Source organism: Dipteris shenzhenensis, chromosome 31 (assembly GCF_047967505.1).
Source record: "Dipteris shenzhenensis isolate YYH24624 ecotype China chromosome 31, Dip_SZ_1.0, whole genome shotgun sequence".
In the NCBI taxonomy this organism is placed as follows: Eukaryota; Viridiplantae; Streptophyta; class Polypodiopsida; order Gleicheniales; family Dipteridaceae; genus Dipteris; species Dipteris shenzhenensis.
This window is the reverse complement of record NC_141626.1, coordinates 23922994-23939498: the sequence shown is the minus strand read 5'-3', so window position 1 is coordinate 23939498 and position 16505 is coordinate 23922994. Positions and strand designations below refer to the sequence as shown.

General features: G+C 47.0%; 1 protein-coding gene across 1 annotated transcript in view; it reads right to left on the bottom strand.

Annotated features, from left to right (window-relative positions):
• Positions 1–329: 329 nt before the first annotated feature.
• LOC147881227 (uncharacterized) overlaps positions 330–16505 on the bottom strand; it is a 70519-nt gene continuing 54343 nt past the window's right edge. Inside the window, exons 8-12 of the mRNA XM_087402357.1 lie at positions 1420–1710; positions 1204–1281; positions 893–955; positions 570–677; positions 330–371 (exon numbers count right to left, since the gene is read on the bottom strand). Coding sequence (XP_087258483.1) covers positions 330–371; positions 570–677; positions 893–955; positions 1204–1281; positions 1420–1710 — 582 coding nt within the window. The remainder of the gene's footprint in view (positions 372–569; positions 678–892; positions 956–1203; positions 1282–1419; positions 1711–16505) is intronic.

Below are 16505 nucleotides of genomic sequence, written 5' to 3'. Positions count from 1 at the left end.
CATTTTATGACTCTCCAACAAAAGAGAGGTAGGAAGCGGGGGGACAAGCTAGCCGGGAGGAGGCAGAGTAGGCTGCTACAAATGATATGTGTAACATGTGCTGCTTCATGCTTATACATATTGAAAATTTGCATGTGGCAAAATGTACACAGGTTACATATGAGATAGACTCTCCATATTGCAATATTGACAAGGAAAAAACGACAGCTTTAGATATTTTCAGTATTTTTCAGAACAAAATCTCTACTTATTGACAGATTCATCACAAATTGATGTTATAAATGATGATGCCAAGTATTGAAAGGGCATTTACTTTTATTTTCTTATCATTACACCTTAAGTGATGAATCACCATCTTCTGATCTGGAAGGCTGTTTTTTTCAAGCCAACATAGTGTTTAAGTATATGGTAAATAAGACAAAGTCTTCTTTAGTGTCACTGGATCTGAAGCTTTGTATCTAACTTTTTTCCTGGAGTGTAGGTGAGCTAGAATACTGTGTAGGAGATGTATGTCGCGACGACCATGATCCTCGACCTCCTAACAAAGAAGAAACTGATATTGCCCTCACATTTGGGGTGTAGACAATACTGTTGTTGACATTTCGAGACATCCATTTCCCCTTATCAAAGGTGTTGAGTGTCTTTACTCTTATTTCCCCATCAGGAAAGATACTTACCTGTGAACCATAAGCTTGAGACATGTCACTGATCGACACAGCTAAATGAAGAAATTAAGAGTACTTGTTTGAGAGATCATACGATTATAAATTGCATTCACTGTGTGGATATTCATTCCCTCCCATTGCAAATGATCCTACTTAAACTATTCCTTCTACCAATGTACAAAAGATCTGCAGGAGTCAATTTCATCCCTTTTAAGAAATGGAGTTACCTTGTCCATAGCCAACCGGTCCATGGCACATAAAACTACAGGATCAACTCCTTTTTTAAGAGCCTGCATAGAGATGAAAAAGATGAAGGCTATATATTGATCAATAGCAATGCAAACAGGACGTCATGTAGTCAGTCTGAAGTTTGGTAATTTCAGAGCTACCTTGAATTGATCCTTCAGTAAAATACTTAGAAAAACTTTTATGGACATCATGATCACAAAAGTAGATGTTGAAGGAAGGTATTCTGAGAAAGTTATCTCTACTGTAAGCCTTTCATTGCATACAATCTAAAACATGTTGTCATTCTTACCTCACTTGTAAGTGCTCGAACCACAGTGTTGAAGCTTGATGCTCCTTTTATCAGCATCTTATTATGGTACTTAAAATTCTAGTGAAATATCATAAAAATAAATAAAAGGTTAACCATTTTATGGATAAAACTTCCAAGTTGTAACATTCTCATGATAAATTATGTGGGAAAAAAATGAGGAAAACTGGAATCATTCAAGTGTGAGTACATATTTACATTGCCAAGCATCTGGTCTTTTAGCTGCCTTATATCCTCATCAGTTTTTTGTTTTTGTTCTAACGCGATACTTTGTTGCTGCTGTAGGCGCCCAATTAATGTTGTCAAAGCCTCACGCTCTCCTGCCAGGACCTCTTTCGCTTGCAATATCTCAGACAGCTGTTGCTTACCCCACTCTCCAATTTCAACTATGCGAGACAGACGATCACATTCTGATCTTGATCTCTGATTCTCTTTCTCGATTACCGCCACATAATCTTGAAGTTTCAACATCTTCTTTTGATCTTGGACCTATCATGGTATGTCAGTTGTTGTCTTCTATCTTGGACAGGAAATAAAGCAAGCAATTCTACGGTCTTAACTACATCAACAAAAATCTATCCCCTAAACCTCAGACATAAGGAAAAACAGAAAGGAGACTTACTGAAGGTATCAAACACTGGAATTAAGCATGATACTCTAACCTATGACAAAGAAGCAAGAAGGGAAGAGGTGTGGCATAATTTCAGGTGGGAATTGAAGCAGGAACTTAGATGAAAAGTGCATCTGAATGAGCACACTATGAGCTAATGCCAATAAGAAATTGAGATGGAAGGAGAATAAATACAAACCCTTTATGAGCTTAGAGATTTAATAAATCCATTACACATTTTTTGAAATCAGAAATATCATAAAAGATTGTAGTGCCTTATTATGCAGATTAATAATCTTACTTTGCAGATAAAAGGGAGCTGTTGCAGTAAACAGGGGTAGTAAGAGTCACAATGTCATCTGTGCCCCTGCACCTACAGGAATAAAAAATAGGGGGCTGGTTATAGCTCTACTACTGGACTTCAAGATGATTTGTGGATTTTGTCCAATGATTCATTGTTGCTGTGTAGGCTATTAGAATCTTTTGGAGGCAGGTGCCAAATAGCAGATGAGCAATTACCGCACATGTGAGGAATCTTGGAGGCTAAGGACTGGTTATGCATTCTATGTAGGGAATCTAAGAGACATGACTACTTGAAAGAACAATGCCAAAGTCGTGGCTAAGGTCATGCAGATTTATGCAGAGGTCATGTAGCGGCACTCCCCTACACCTGATAGAGGTAAGGGGGTTATTGGTTCCACTCCTTCTGCAGGGCTCCTTTGCGCCAAAGGTACTTTGCAGGAATTCATTTTCAGTTCTGGCAAACTTGGCTGAGTTTGAGCCAGAGGAGGAGTTTGTACCCTCTATGCTTGGGGAACACATATTTCAGACATCCATGGATAGAGTTTCCCCCTCAGCAGGTGTGGGTGTGCTTTCCCCAGTTGACTTCCCTCCTCTTGATAGGAGGAACTTTTCGCAGAAGAGGGCTTTCTCCCTAACCAGGTTGGGTAGGATCATCCATCCGCCCTCCCCCTCTTGCAGATGAGGATTGTCAATTGGAACATTCAGGGCCTCGGGAGTGTACCTCACCACCGCCGTAGGCAGCTGATTCGTAACCAACTTCATCTAGGTGTTACTGGGGGTCCCATGGACATTCTGATGATTCAGGAACACAAATTGGATGTCAGGGATTGTGCCAAGTCGGATAAGCTTCTTTCAGGCCATACTTTTTGGTTACCTGCCTTGGACACCAGGGGAGGTACTTGCATTTCTATTTCTTCTTCTGTACTCCCCTTGGTGATTGGACATGGGATCATAGTCCCTACCAGAGCTCAGTGGATTATATTTTTGATTGGTGGGCATAAGGTTGGTATTTTAAACCTTTATGCACCCAATTCTAGAGGGGATTGTGTTCTTCTATGGAAGGAACTGCTCTCTTGGTCACATATTGCAGATGCTAGGATTATAGGAGGCGATTTCAACATGGTTGAAATGCCGTCATACAAAAGGGGTGGTAGGGAAGGTGGCATTCACTCCCTAGAGAGAGCAGCGTGGGATGCCTTCCTTTTTCAGTACAGTGGCAGGGATGCTTGGCACGATGATGCTTTTCACACTCAGCCACATTCTCTCATGTTTTCTTGGTCAAACAGGAGATTGTAGATGCCTATACATGCACGGATTGACAGATTTTATGTGGATGATTGGGCTCTTGACAGAGGTGGTATTGTTTGCATTGCAACTGGGGTGTCAATTTCGGATCATTTTCTAGTGGCATTGATGGTCTCAGATCCCCATGTGAGATGCCTCTCTGCCAGTGTTAGGATTCCAGATTCCTTTTATGCAGAGGAGGTCCTTACAACGACAGTGTTGAGGACCTAGGTATCTCATTTGCAGGATGGGCAGCTTTCTCCTTCACACTTAGCCACAACCCTCTCTGATATTAGAGACTTTTATCTTTCAGTTGCTTGTATTAGGAGGGGTGAGATCCTAAGGTGCGTGAGATAGGTATCCATCAGCAGTTGGCTGCCCTTCAGAGGGAGGAGTAGAAGAGGCTTACAGACGCTTGGATTCAGGAGCGCCTTGCTGCAGAGCAAGGGCTCAATAGTAGTCACTCTTAGATCAGAGAGTAGATTATGTCTCTCATGCCAGAGAGTCATTTTGAACTCAGACGGGAGGTAGGGTCAACAAGCAGTTCTTCTCTACTCTTGGCCTCGGACAAAGTAGGCAGCTTCTTGGCTCAGACAGAGTTCTTCAGACACATCCAGATGCCGTCTTGCAAGTTGCCACCGATTTCTATGCCTCCCTTCTTACAGCAGATATTGACACTCAGGCCACAAATGATGCTAGAGGGGACAAGGGCAAGTGTCTTGGTTCAGATGGACTTACCTCCTTATTTTTTATTACTTTTTGAGATCAGATTGGGGATCACATTACCTCAGCCCTGCAGGGTGTATGGGACTCGGGTGAGATGCCAGACTCACTTACAGAGGTCCTCATCCATTTGATTCTGAAAGGGGGTTGCAGAAATTTAGTGTCTTAGTGGAGACCGATTACCTTGCTGGATACCTTGTATAAAATCCTAGCTAAAGCTATCAGCCTTCGTCTGCAGCCCTTTCTAGCAAATCTTATCCATGATACGCAAACAGGTTTTGTACATGGCAGGAGCATCTTTGATAACATCTTCTCATTTTGGGAGGCTTCGGATTGGGCCATGCATAATGGCCACAGGCTGGCCATTCTACTCTTGGACTTTGAGAAAGCTTATGACAGGGTAGACAAGGGCTTTCTGGAGGGCACACTTACTTGTTCTGGCTTCTCAGATACATGAATCAGAGGGGTGTTAGCCCTCTACAGATCAGCCCACAGCCAGGTTCTTATTGGTGGAGTCAGGGGGGACATGTTTGAGATTATCAGAGCGGTCCGTCAGGGATGCCCCTTAGCCCTCTTTTTATTCCTTTTTGTGGCTTACGCTACGAGTTATTACATTAGAGATCAAGCTGGGATTGTAGGGCTTAGGTTTCCTCTGAGGTAGGAGGATGAGCTCTCAGACAGTAAGTTGGCAGATGATACGGCTGTTTTTTTGGATACCACTCCACAGACACTGAAATCATTTAGGACGGCATTGGATTTGTTTTGCATTGTTGCGGCAGGTGCACACATTAATTGAAACAAATCCAATGGTTTTTGGATCAGTGATGAGGACACTCCAGTCTTGGGGGATTTACATAGGGTTCACTTCATTCAGAGTCTCCGTCAAGTATCGGGAATGCCAGGTTGGGGTGGGCATGTCTCCGACACAGCAGTTCGCTCCTGTGTTGGAGAGTATCAGGAGGAAGCTCATCTCTTGGAGTTTAGCCAGACTAGACCTTGCATCCAGAGTTGTGGTTGTGAAGCAGGTTTTATAGGCCACTGCCTGGTTTGTAGATGGCACCTTAGATGTTGTAGCCAAGGTGGCTTGGGAGACCCTTATTCTCCCCACAGGAGAAGGAGGTCTCAATATTATTGACCCGAACCTGCAATGTATGGCCTTGCTTTGCAAGTTTGTAGTACGTGGATTGATGCTTGGACAGGAGCCCTGGAAGGATTTTTTCTCACGCAGCATTCAGTCTTGTACCCTTCTCATGGGGGAGATTGGTTGGACAGAAGCAGATGGATCTTTACCAGCCCATCTCAAATCTCCCCCTTCCCCTCTCATGGCTGCTATTCTGAAAGGTTGGGGCTGCTTCAGAAACATACTTTGCATAGTTCCACCCACCTCTCGTGAAGAAATTCACAGGCAGCCAGTCATGTGGAATGACCCAATTTTGGATGACCATGGCATGTCACTTGGAGTGTCACATTATATGTAGTGGTCTAGATGGGATTGGGGACATGCTTCTACTGTAGGGGTTGGCCACATCAAAGGGAGTGCACTCAGGATACAACAGATACAGGTAGCCATTCCACCAGAGTGGATTGACACAGATGACATGCCGCTCACAGAGTCCACTTAGTGGGGAGTGTTTTCAAGGACGGGCATTCCGTTACAGATTATTGCACTGCAGGATGCACATGAGGATACCCTTGTCTTTGATGTTCAGTTGGGGGAGGCAGACTTATCATATCTTCTGATGATATTCTTTTGGAGGTTGCATTTCAGCCTGTCACGATTATAGGTTTCATGGAGTGGGGCAGGGACTCACAGTGGTATCTTGACCCTGATCATATTCTCCTTGCGCTGGGGTCTTGGAGACTCTAGCTGTATGGTGGCTCCCCTATTAGGTTCTTGCAATGGGACCCAGGGGAGTGGTAATGGATTGATGAGTGGCACCGAGAGAAGAGCTTTCCCTTCTTTCGCTACACAGTTAGAAATGCCCGGAGGTTTCAGCTCAGCAGTAGAGGTTGGAGGCCCTCCAGAGCGCCACATTGGGATAGTTTTCATATTTCCGCAGTTGTGCGAAAGATTTTTTGGCGTAGGCTCTAGAAATCCCTTAGGAATAGAAAGATCACTCTTTTCTTTTGGCTTTCTATTCATGGAGGGATTGCAATGAACCTATGGAGATCCAGGTTCGGGACTCATCCTACTTGTCCTCGTTGTGAGGCTGACCCTACTTGTCCTCGTTGTCACATGGCAGTTAAGTCAGTATAGCATTGCCTTTGGGAGTGCAGACAGGCGAGGACGATTTGGAAAGGTGTTGCTAGGATTTTCAGTATTTTTCATACTGCACCATTCTATATGACCTGGTGTTCAGTGGCCTGGTTATCTCTTACTTGCCCTCAGTTGTTTTTGAGGGACATGATCTAGATCCAGCTTTCATTGTACGATGACACTCAGTGGAGTCTTGTTCCCTCCAGGATGTTCCCTTCACTCCTTTCAGAGATGCTCATGCCTCAATAGACACGTCTTGGGAGTTTGGCTAGCATTGCAGCTTGGCATATTTGGAGAGTCAGGTGTACAGAGGCGATAGGGGGTATCCAAGTTCACCCTTCCCAAGCTATGGCCAGTATTTGGACCGACACAGTACACACTGTGATGGCCATTTGGGCGAGCATGCAGAGATCCTCTAGAGCAGCCACTGCTAGGAGAGTTACTTTTTTCAGAGTTTGGAGAGGATGTCCTTTCTTCTCTAAGTCTCCCTCAGGGTTGAGATGGCACTTTCAGCCTCCACCTTGGTTCTTTATTAGCTCATTTTGAGCTGTTTTTTTCCTTATGCATTGCATGATGTAATCCCGTATTTGAGCTTGCTCTCACGGGTTTTCATTCATACTTAATGAAGTAATTTTCTTGAAAAAAAAATCATCATTTTGATTTAGTTGTTTAAACTTTTTCTGTTTCATCTTTAATGGTAGTCTTTGCCTTGGTGGGTGTAGGATATTTGGCAATCTTCTAACAAGGGGTTGTCCCCCCTCCCTAGGTCTTACCCATTCTGATAATAGGCGAACTCTAGGTGAGATAATGTGGTACGTCTCTATACTAATCTAGATTCCCATTGGAGTTGTATATTTAGATGTGTTGATCGTCAATGCTAGTCATGTTGCTCAACCATTTCATGCTTCTTTGCATGTGCCCTTCTCCATGACTTCACCACAATCAACCCTCATCTTCTTTGTGTACCTCTTTCTTATGTGGAAATGTTTAGAACTACTAATATTGTTTCAATTCCATCACCTAGATGACCCTCGCTTGATGAAAACCTGATTATTAGAAGCTATGGGAGGTGCATTTGCAAGTGGATGGATGCTGTGGTCATGGTGAGGGGGGGCTGGCGGATCATCTGATATGCTCACCGCCCTCTAAAAAATCAAGTGCTACTGACAGAATGAATCCTTGTCCTACCCAAGATGATGGCCATTGGCAAGCAGGCATCCAAAAGTTTGTTTATGTTGGCTTTGCAATATTTTGTGAGAATGAGCTTTGACCTTATCCATTGCTCCTGAGTGCATGCACAGATTTTTTGTGTGTTTTTAAAATCAGAGTAAATTCAATCGCGCTTTAACTTTTAAGGGTGTGCCTTTTTGTTGAAGAGGTTGGGCTTCGCAAGTTTGTAAGTTTATACTTGACTGCATGAATCTTGTGATTGTAGGTGAATGGATTTGTTCAGGTTATGATTTAGCCAATGGAGCTCCTACATTATAACACTGATTTGAAGGAGGCTAAAAGTTCAAGTTGGTGATGCAAGAGGATTTTTGTTATGGCTTGCAGTGAATCATGATGTCACATATAATGTGTATCAGTTAGACTATACTAGTATTGGCGAAATGAGAGACTATTATTTGGATTGGCAGGTGTGTTAGAGATGAAGTTGTGTGTGTAGCAGTTAGATTAGACTAGTATTGGTGAAACGAGAGACTATTATTTGGATTGGTAGGTGGGTCAGAGATGAAGATGTGCTCATGATTTGTGTATTTGGTGCATGGATGTGCTAGATATGTGTATCATTCTTTATTGATGCTTATCCAAAATCTTTCATGCATACATATGCTATTGTTTACTCTTGCATAGCATTCATCAACATGGTAGATGGGATCGGTGAGAGAAAATGTGTGTGCACTCTTGCTCACTTGTGTTCAAACTGTCTCCACTTTGTTCCTACATTTGGTATTAGAGCACTTCCGTCTCCAGAGCCCATTCCTGCGCTTGCTTCTAGACTCCTACAAGCTTGGTGCTCCAGTGCGCGTTCCCGGTTCTCACATTCAGCTCTCCAGCTTTTGCTTGAGGTAGCTCCAACAGTCCAGCGGCTGTTTTTTGACCTTTTGAGGTCCGATTTTGACGTTTTTTGAAATTTCAGAGCTGCCCGCATACAATCAAGCTTGTCCCCCCGTGAAGCCCCTCTGCCCCTTCCGTCAGCCCCTCCCTCACCCTACTCCTCCTCTCCCTCCCCCCCTCGCTGCCCTCGCTGCCCCCTCCCCTCGCTGCCCTCGCTGCCCCCTCCCCTCGCTGCCCTCTGCTCCCCCCCCTCGCTGCCCTCTCCCCTTGCTGCCCTCTCCCTCCCCCCCCTCTCTGCCCTCTCCCTCCCTCCCCTCGCTGCCCTCCCCCCCCTGCCTACTGACCTTGCCTTCCCCACCCCCTCCTCCCCCCCCGCCCCCCTCCCTCCCTCTTCCCTGCCCCCTCCTTTACCCCCGCCTGCTCCCCTCTCCCCCCCCGCCTGCTGTCCCTGACCTCCCCGCCCCTCTCCTCCCCCCCCACCCCCGCCTCCTCCCCCTCCCTCCCCCACCCCCTCCTTTCCCCTCACCCGCTCCCCTCTCCCCCCCCACCTATTGCCCTTGCCCTCCCCGCCCCCCTCCTCCCCCGCCGCCCCCTCCTTCACCCCTCCCTTCCTAACCAGCCCCCTCCCTTCCTCTCCCCCTCCCTGCCAGCCCCCTCCTTCCCTTCCTAACCCGCCCCCTCCTTTCCTTTCCTCTCCCCCACCCTCCCTCTCCCTCCCTACCCCCTCCCTTCCTAACCCGCCAGCTCCCCTCCGCCTCCCCCCGCAGCCCCCCGTGACTCCTTTCCTCCTCTTCCTCTCTCTCCTTCCCTCTCCTGCTCTCCTTCTTCCTGTGCCCGTGTTCCAAGGCGTCCTGGGCAGCAGTTTCATGGACGGAGCTTTTTCAGTGTTTGAATCAGCCCTTTCACTTCGATTGGCGAATGGATCCCCACTCAGCCAACTTCGTCCACCTCCACCGGCCGCAAGAACTGTCATTTTCTCAAAAGACGAGTTGCAACAGCTCAAGAAAGATGTGGAACTAGAAGGCTCCACATCACTTTTCGCCCACATCTTTGGGTCACACCCTTCCAAATCACAGGCCAGAGACTGGATGCTAGCGGCATTACCACGAGATCTTGCCCACACTTCAGGGATATTCGACTTTTGGGACGTGGATTCTTCCAAGTGGTTTTCGACTCCCACGAGTCCACAGCCCTTTTTCTCAAAGCTAATCCTCTAGATTTGGGTTCGAGGAGGATTTTTCTTTTGCCCTACACCTTGGGCTTCGATCCGGTCGAGGAGGACAGTCAGGTCACATCACTGTTCATTAGATTTCCTGGTCTTCCTCAGGTCTACCATCGACTTATTGCTACTATTGGAGCCACATTCGGAGTGGTCACTGAGATCCCCCCCCTTCCTAGCATGCCTTCTCCTCAGCAGAGGTAGTCAGAGCGGACGGGGTGCCTCGAGTTAGGGTCATTGTCTCTGACCCTAACATCTCAGATGACCACATCATGCTTCAGCGCCCAGATGGCTCTCTCTTTCGACAGGAGTCAAGATTGCAGGTAGACAGGACCAGTGCAGGATTTGCAGGACCCTTGGGCACTTTGCTAGAGATTGCCCAAGGAAGAGAAAAAGACCCAAGAGGTCTTCTGGTGCGGCTCCTTCACGTACTACCCCAACTGCACCTCCCCAGTGCCCTGTACCACGCACTCCAGGACCACCAAGAGCAACAGGGCACCCTGCTTCGTGCACCCCAGGAACGCCAGGGACAGCAGGGCACCCAAAGCCCGCAACACACCCAGTACCACGATGGAGAGCGATCAAAGCAGCTCCCTTACCTCAAGAGGAGACCTTTGGTCCGGTTCAAATAGACGCCATCCAGACTCCAGAGGTAGATGTTGCTACAGCCCCAGACACTACAATTCCACATCAGGAGGGGCCTTTAGATGCACAAGTACCAGCCCCAGTTACTTTGGTTTCTGATCTTGAGATGGCTTCCGATACTTCTTCCCCACAGACTGCCTGCCATAGTCAGGACAACCGAGGGAATGCATGCACAGAGATGAGGACTCCAGATTCCTCTTCAGCCTTGCCACAAGCCTCCTCAGTCCCCAGCTCCAGTTCTGTGAATAGAGGCCTAGCAGGTCCTTCTCCTCCTCCTTCCACGAGTGTAGGTCTTCTTCGCACTCCTCGGTCAGACCTGCTTCTCAGGAACTCTTTTTTGGCACTAGCAGACTCGACGACTTTCATGGATGATGAGGAGTTTGTGCCCTCCACCTTAGGGGTCCCAGTCATTGGGATTCCTTTTGATAGGGCCTCCCCCTCAAAAGGTGTGGGAATCCTTTCACCTGTTGAGTTTCCTGCCCTCAGCAGGAGCGTTTCGGCCCAGGGGAAGCTGGTCTCCTCTACTAGGTCCGGTAAGCCTTTCCACCTAGCATCCTCCTGTCGATGAGGATAGTCAGCTGGAACATACAGGGCATAGGCGGAGTTCCACATTGTCGCCGTAGGCAGCTGATCCGGAATCAGCTTCGTCCAGGTGTCACTGGAGGTGCTATTGATATCCTTCTTATCCAAGAACACAAGTTGGATGCCAATGATTGCTCTAAATCTGGCAAACTTCTTTCAAGACATACCTTCTGGTCGCCTCCTATAGGCACAAGGGGAGTTACTTGCATTTTGGTCTCTCCTTCTATTTTACCCTTGGTTGCTGGTCATGGTATTATCTCCCCCTCTAGAGCTCAATGGATCATTATTTTGATTGGAGGGCGTAAGATTGGTCTTCTCAATCTGTATGCCCCCAACAACAGAGGGGAGTGAGTCTCCTTTTGGAACGAGTTACTATCTTGGGCCCCCATTGCAGATTCTTGGATCATTGGTGGCGATTTCAACATGGTTGAGTTGCCATCAGACAAAAAGGGAGGCTGACAGGGTGGAATTCATTCTTTGGAGAGGGCAGCCTGGGATGCCTTTCTATTTCAGTACAGTGGCAAGGACACTTGGCTTGATGATGCCTTTCATGTTACGCCACAGTCACTCATGTACTCTTGGTCGAACAGGAGAGTACACATGCCCATCCATGCACGTATTGATAGATTTTATGTAGATGATTGGACACTTGACAGAGGCGGATCTGTATGCATTTCTACTGGGGTTACCACTTCAGATCATTTTCTAGTGGTGTTGCAGATTCTTGAGCCTCATTGGAGAGGACGCTCTGCCAGTGTCAGGATTCCGGATGCCTTTTATGCAGAGGAGAGCCTCACAGAGGATATTTTACAGATTTGGGTTTCTCGCATGTAGGGTGGAGTTGTCCGCCCCATCTCAGGTAGCTGTAGCCTTATCCGAAATTAGTGACTATTATCATACAGTCGCTAATTCCAGGAGACGAGAGATTGGTATACGCCAGCAGTTAGCATCCCTTCAGAGGGAAGAGCAGAAGAGGCCCACAGATGCTTGGATTCAGGAGCGCCTCGCTGCAGCAAGTGCTCATATAAAGATATTGTTGGATCAGAGAGCAGAGTATGCCTTTCATGCATAGGAATCCTTTTGGATTCAGATGGGTGGCAGGGTCAACAAACACTTTTTCTCTACTCATGGACCCAAATATAGTAGAGATAGTGTCTCGCAGCTTGTTGACTCAGACGGGGTGTTACTATCAGATCATTATGCCGTCATGCATGTAGCTTCAGATTTTTTTTCATCCCTTTTTATTGCAGATCCGGGCACACAGGCCATAGATGATGCCACAGAGGTTATTTGGCAGTGTATCCCTGTATTGGTGAAGGATGAGATGTATGTTTCTCTTGATGCACCTTTCACCAATGTAGAATTCAAGACTGCATTACTTGCCCTTCACAAGGGCAAGTGCCCAGGTTCGGATGGACTTACCCCTTCTTCTTCTATTACTTTTTGGGAGTAGATTGGTGATCACATTACATCAGCCCTGCAAGGCGTGTGGGACTCAGGTGAGATGCCGGACTCACTTACAGATGGTCTCATTCATCTCATCCCAAAGGGGGGTAATAGGAATCTAGTGTCTCAATGGAGACCCATCACTCTATTGGGCCTTTTTACAAGAGGATGGCCATTCTACTCTTGGGCTTTGAGAAAGCTTACTACAGAGTAGACCGGGATTTTTTAGAGGGTACGCTTTCTTGCTTTGGTTTTTCAAATGCATGGATTATAGGAGTATCCTCTCTCTACAGATCAGCCCATAGCCGAGTGCTTATTGGGGGGGTAAGGGGGGACAGATTCAGATCGGTAGATCAGTCCGCCAAGGATATCCTCTTGCCCCTTTTCTTTTTTGTTTGTGAAGGAAGCTATGAGTATCTACCTTAGATCTCAAGCTGATATTTATGGGCTAAGGCTTCCTCTTCGCCGGGGAGAAGAGCTCCTATATAGTGAGTTGGCAGATGACACGGCTGTTTTTTTGGATGCCTCCCCCAGGACACTCACTTCCTTCCAGACAGCCTTGGATTTATTTTGCGCGGCTGCAGGTGCACACATTAATTGGCATAAATCCAATGGTTTTTGGATTTGTGATGATGACACCCTGGAATGGGGTAATGATATTGGTTTCACTTGGGTACAGAGGGGTGTCTCCGTCAGATATTTGGGTTGCCAGGTTGGGGTGGGCATCTCTCCTTCACAACAATTTGCTCCGGTGTTGGAGAGCATCAGAAGAAAGCTCCTTTTTTGGAGCTTAGTCAAACTTGACTTGGCATCCAGAGTGGTGGTGGTTCTTCTAGCCACAGCATGGTTTGTATGCTCTTGTTGGTGCCACTCAGGGATTGTATCACTCAGCTCAAGAGGCCCGTACGGAATTTTTTATGGAGTGGTCTAGATGGCACATGCTGATATTACAGCAGCCAGGGTGGCTTGGGAGACCTTGATTCTTCCTACAAGAGAACGGGGTTTGAATATCATTGACCCGGATCTACAGTGCAGAGCTTTACTCTACAAGGTCGTCGTGAGAGGACTTAAGCTAGGACAAGAGCCTTGGAAGGACTTTTTTAGTGGGCTGCATGGAGCATGGCTCTCTTTTACAATGGTACTTGGATCCTGACCCCCTACTCATTGCCTTGGGCTTATGGAGGCTGTGGCTCTATGGAGGTGTCCCAATTAAGTTTTTGTAGTGGGACCATGGGGAATGGGAGTGGATAGATGAAGGGCACCGAGAGAAAGGCATCCCCTTCTTTCATTACACGTTCAGTAATGCCAGGAAATTTCAGCTCAGCTAGAAGGGTTGGAGGCCCAACAGAGCTCCTCATTCGGAGAATTATCAGATTTTTGCAAACTTGCAGAAAATTTGTTGGCAGAGGCTCTAGAAATCCCACCGGAATAGAAAAATCACTCTCTTCTTTTGGCTTTGTATTCTTTTTTTTTTTTTTTTCACAAAAGAGACTTCTATTAAGTAAGAAAGAAACTCGCTAGAGCAAGCTCTGAGCGAAAATACAACATCATGAAATCATGAGGATAAATAAAACCCCCTCAAAGTGAAGTGGAAAACAACCAAGGCTGAGGCTGAAAGTGCCACCTCAACCCTGTAGGAGTCTCAGAGAAGAAAGGAGAGTCCTTCCATTCCCTAAAGAAAGAAGCCCTCCTAGCTGAGGCTGCACGGGAGTCTCCTTGTATCCTCATCCATATGGCCATCAAAGTATGTACGGTGTCTGTCCAGATACTAGCCAAAGTGTGCGAGGGATGAACCTGAGTACCCTCCATAGCCTCTGTACATCTGGCCCTCTAGATATGCGAGGATGCTATGCTCACTAAAATCTCCCAAGAAGTATCCATTGAGACATGTACATCTGTGAAAGGAAGGTGTGGTACCACATCCTTGAGGTCCTCTAAGAGAAAGCCAAGCCACTGAGCCCCATGTCATAAAGAATGGGGAGTGGGCAAAGTGACTGAAAATCCTAGATACCCCGATCCAAATCATCCTCACCTGTCTGCAGTCCCATAAACAATGCTGAATAGTCTCCGAAGCAGAGAGGCAACGAGGGCAAGTAGGGTTGGCTCTGAACTTGGATCTCCAAAGGTTCACTGCAATCCCACCATGGATAGAAAGCCAAAAGAAAAGAGTGATCTTTCTATTCCTGTGGGATTTCCAGAGTCTCCTCCAGAAGCACCTCTGCAGATCCGCAGTGATATCAAATGTCTCCCAATGAGGAACTCTAGAAGGTCTCCAACCTCTACCACTGAGCTGAAATCTCCTGGCATTACTGACCGTGTAACGAAAGAAGGGGATGCTCTTCTCTCGATGCCCTGCGTCAATCCACTCCCACTCTCCAGGGTCCCACTGCAAATACCTAATGGGAACTCCCCCGTAAAGCCAAAGCCTCCAAGACCCAGTGGAGAGAAGCCGGGGGTCTGGGTCGAGGAACCACTCTGAATCTGATCCCTGCACCAAAAGACCTACAACCCTGATAGGCTGAAAAGCAGACTCAAGCAAGATGTCCTCTGTGGATCTGAGCAATCTGCCACCATCATGCACAGTAAAAACCAAAGCATCCTCCTGTGCATCTCGAAAGGCCAAAACCTGAAACGGAACACCGCCTCTCGTAAAAGTACCTGCCCAAGTGCAGCAAGTGAGAGTGGCATATCATCTGTGTCTACCCACTCCTCTGGAAGGGCTGCCTCAATCTGCAAGATCCTCCCTGCACTCCCTCTGAGATGTCCTGTCAACTGAGACTTGGTCTCCTCTGGAAGCCTCCGGAAAGCTTTCCAAGACCCCAAAGATGATGCAGGTCCCCTCTCCCACCTGAACCATTGCATGTAGAGTGAGGCACCAAGAGGTCTGCCATGATCATATAAAATACTGTCATTCCACATGATGGGTTGCCTATCAATCTCTTCACGAGAGGAAGGAGGAATTTTCCGAAGAGTTCTCCTAAAATTGGCCCATGCTTTCAGAATGGCAACCATGAGAGGGGACGAAGGTGATCTGAGGTGTGTTGTGGTGAAGATCCACCTAATACTGCTCATCCAGTCTCCTTGTGAAGAAGGTGTGCACCTCTGAATGTTGCTAATAAGAAAGGCCTTCCACGGTTCTTGCCCTAGCATAAGTCCCCGCACCACCATCTTGCAAAGTAAAGCTCTGCACTGCAAATCTGGATTAATAATATTGAGACCCCCTTCCTATGTAGGCAGGTTGAGGGTCTCCCAAGCCACCCTGGCTAAGGTATCTGCTGTGCCATCAAGCCCACTCCAAAGAAAGTTTCTGATCGGTCTCCTGAGCTGAGTGATGCAGTCCCTAGAATAGCACCAGCAAGAACAAACAAACCAAGCCATGGCCAAGAGGACCTGGTTGACCACCACAACTCTAGAGGCAAGATCCAGCTTGGCTGAGCTCCAAAAAAGAAGCTTCCTCCTGATGCTCTCCAACACGGGAGCAAACTGCTGCGTGGAAGAAATATCCAAGCCGACCTGGCAGCCCAAATATCTGACAGGCACACCCCTCTGAACCCAAGTAAATCCTATGTCAAGCCCCCAAACTGGAGTGTCCTCATCACTGATCCAAAAGCCATTGGATTTATGCCAATTTACCTGCGCCCCCGCCACCAAGCAAAATAAATCCAATGCTGTCCTCAAGGAAGAGAGCGTCTGTGGAGTGGCATCTAGGTAAACTGTAGTGTCATCTGCCAACTCATTGTCAAGTAACTCCTCTTCCCTTCTAATGGGAAGTCTCAGCCCAAAGATGTCAGCTTGAGATTGAATATAGATAGCCATAGCTTCGGCCACGAACAAAAAAAGGAAAGGAGCAAGGGGGCATCCTTGACGGACTGCTGATCTGGAAATGTGAAATCTCTCACCCCTTACCCCACCGATAAGTACCTGGCTGTGGGCTGATCTGTACAAGGAGGAAACACCTCTGATCCAAGCATCAGTAAAGCCAAAACGTAGAAGGGTGCCCTCCAAAAAACCCCAATCTACTCAATCATAAGCTTTCTCAAAAGAGTTGGGATACACTCTCTCTACTATGTCTAGGGCCAAGAGTAGAGAAAAAGTGTTTATTGACTCTGCCACCCATCTGAATCCAGAAGGACTCTCGTGCATGAAAGGCATACTCT